The following is a 2,636-nucleotide window of genomic DNA, read 5'->3' as shown; positions in this document are numbered from 1 at the left end:
TCAAATGAAAATGAAATCTATTAAAAGTTTTTATTAAAAACTAAAGTTAAGTATTTTCTAAAATTTTCTAAATGTTTTTGTAAACATAAAATATATACATATCCAAACTATTATTTTATGCTTTAAAAAATATTTACAAAATATTAAACTTTAGTTTCTATATTTTTATTTTTTAGCTAATATATTATTATATAATAAAAATAATTCATTTATTAACCTGCGGTTCACCTGCGGCCGATCCAGTGATCCAGCAACCCAGTAAGTCGTCCGGTTCAGTATCCGGGTCGGGTTTAAAAATATTGGATGCAGGTAAGGTTGATTGTGTGGACCAGAGCGCGAAGGTATAAGTACCATTGGGGCTAGGGTGTTTGAACTTGGGTAATGTGGAGAAGTTTTGTAAAAGATATTTTTATTGTAAACTACATGATTTTAAATATTTAGTCTCGTGTTTCATTTATAAAGTTGAAGTATTTCTCATGTTCATCTGATAAAATTTTAATTGATTTTTTACTTAGAAATTTTCATGTGTTTTCAAAGATTTCCGGTTGAGGTGTTTCAATAGCCTCCGCTACATTGTAGCTGTGTGCCCCTTCTATCGTCTACTCGTCTCTGTAACCGTCGGTTCAGTCTTCTCATCATGTGGAGATACTATGTCTTAATCAACCTTTACAAGCAATATTAAGTTTTGTTTGAACAATAAGTATAGGGCTCTCAAATAACAATTTTTATGTTTTTGTCACAAAAATAATCTTAAAAAAACCAAGATAGCCCTTTTTTTATTTTAAATGTTTTTAAATTTGAACTCATATTCTCAAAAATCAACTCCTTAACTCTAAACTATAAATTTAGATTAGTTAATCCTAAAGTTAAATGTATTTTTATCCTTTAATAAAAAATGTTTTGGTCAATTTTCTCCGTAAAAACTATTTTTGTGAAAATAAACTAAAATTGACTATCCTATGAAATTTCTCATAACGGTATATCATCATATAATTTTTATTTTTATTTTTATTATTATTATTAATGATAAACTATATGTAAGAACTTTACGCATAATATCACGATAGTTCTTCTCGGATCGACAAGCAATTTAGGATATTTTGATGGATATATTTTCTCCGCGGCAAACGACCACAACGAGCAATTCTGTCCATAGAATTTTGAAATTTTCGATAAGCTTACATCTTATAATCTTCAAAAAATTACATCATTTTTTGTTTTTTGTTTTTTTTTACGTCGAAAGGCCATTCTAGTACTCAAGCTAGATGTGGTCTGGGTAACCAAACCGGAATAGAACAACCAATAAAAAATAACTCCCTATGGAAGGATCTTGCAGTTTTTGCTAAAAAATCTGAAATTTGATTGCGCGCTCTTGGCACATGAGTGATGCTGAAGTCCGGGAAGCATATTTGAAGCGTCTCTATCCTCTCCAATTCCGTCGCAAAGCTTGGCCACGCATGAGGTTCCTTTATCATTGCGATCAGGTCCTTACAGTCTGTCCCAAAGCTCTGACATGTCGAGTGTTGAAGCATATTCTCCATTGCCCATCGCAGTGTTTCTAGTTCCGAATGCAGGGCTGATTCGCGTCGAGTGATATTTCTGGTCCCCATAAGCTGTATGTTCCCACCACTGTCCATCCAAACTCATCCACATCCACTAAAGTGAGCAGCAGATGTCCAAGATCCATCTAACAGGCAGATATTACTCAAGCTTAAGACTTGGGGTTCCTCAGTATTGTTTTCATGTATCACTGGTTGTGGCACTTCATTCGCATCAAACCAGGCTTGACATTCACTTTCTGCATATCTAACCAGCTCTAATGGGTCTCTGTCTATCCCCCTGAAGAGCTTGTCATTCCTAGCCTTCCAGATATACCAGATTATCCAGGGATAAGGATCTCTGTCTTGTTCTGGCTCAATGATGTTGTTTTTCCTCCAGAATAGGTAATCCATGTTTGTGTAGACTCTTGATACTGGGAACAAATTTGGACTTGTTGGAGTTGATGATAATGACAAGGCCTGCATAGCTGGTGGACACTCAAAAATGGCATGGGTTACTGATTCATCAGGTTCTCCGCATCTTGTGCAATAGTTATCACACCTCATATTGCGTCTTACTAAGTTCCTTGTTACTGCCACATGACCAGTTAACAATTGCCATATAAGATGACATATCTTCTTTGGCGCCTTTAGTTTCCAAGCAAAGGCTTGAAGCCTAGTGATACTTGGCTCCAAAACTTCTTTTTCATCCTCAGTCGTTAATAAATTCTGAGCCACCCAGTAACCAGATTTAACTGTGTATTTTTCATTCCTTGTGTAATTCCATCAGAATGTATCCCGACGATGAGTTGAGCTGACGGCCAAACTTCTTATAAGTGGTATATCAGTAGGATTGACATATTGTCCCAAGAGATTAACATCCTAATCCATCGATACCTGATTAATAAGATCACCGACTCTCATATTAGGATGCATAACATGCTCTATAGGAATGGCTGGTCTCGCAGGGGTCGTTGGGATCCACGGATCCTCCCATATTTTGACTTCATAGCCTGAATGGATCTTCTGCCTGATACCCAGTAGTAGCAATTTTTTTGCAGCAGAAATACTAGTCCACACATATGATGGGCTACTGGT

General features: G+C 35.8%; 1 protein-coding gene across 1 annotated transcript; it reads right to left on the bottom strand.

Annotated features, from left to right (window-relative positions):
- Positions 1 to 1,643: 1,643 nt before the first annotated feature.
- LOC125587138 lies at positions 1,644 to 2,105 on the bottom strand. Its single transcript, XM_048757301.1, has one exon. It carries the CDS (start codon positions 2,103 to 2,105, stop codon positions 1,644 to 1,646), a length of 462 nt encoding a protein of 153 aa, XP_048613258.1.
- Between the last annotated feature and the right edge of the window lie 531 nt (positions 2,106 to 2,636).

This window comes from Brassica napus, chromosome C5, assembly GCF_020379485.1.
Source record: "Brassica napus cultivar Da-Ae chromosome C5, Da-Ae, whole genome shotgun sequence".
Taxonomy (NCBI): Eukaryota; Viridiplantae; Streptophyta; class Magnoliopsida; order Brassicales; family Brassicaceae; genus Brassica; species Brassica napus.
This window is presented reverse-complemented; position numbering and strand designations above follow the sequence as displayed.

Excerpts from the sequence above, each read along its gene's own strand:
- LOC125587138 (XM_048757301.1), bottom strand. The coding sequence starts at position 2,105 with ATGAGGTGTGATAACTATTGCACAAGATGCGGAGAACCTGATGAATCA.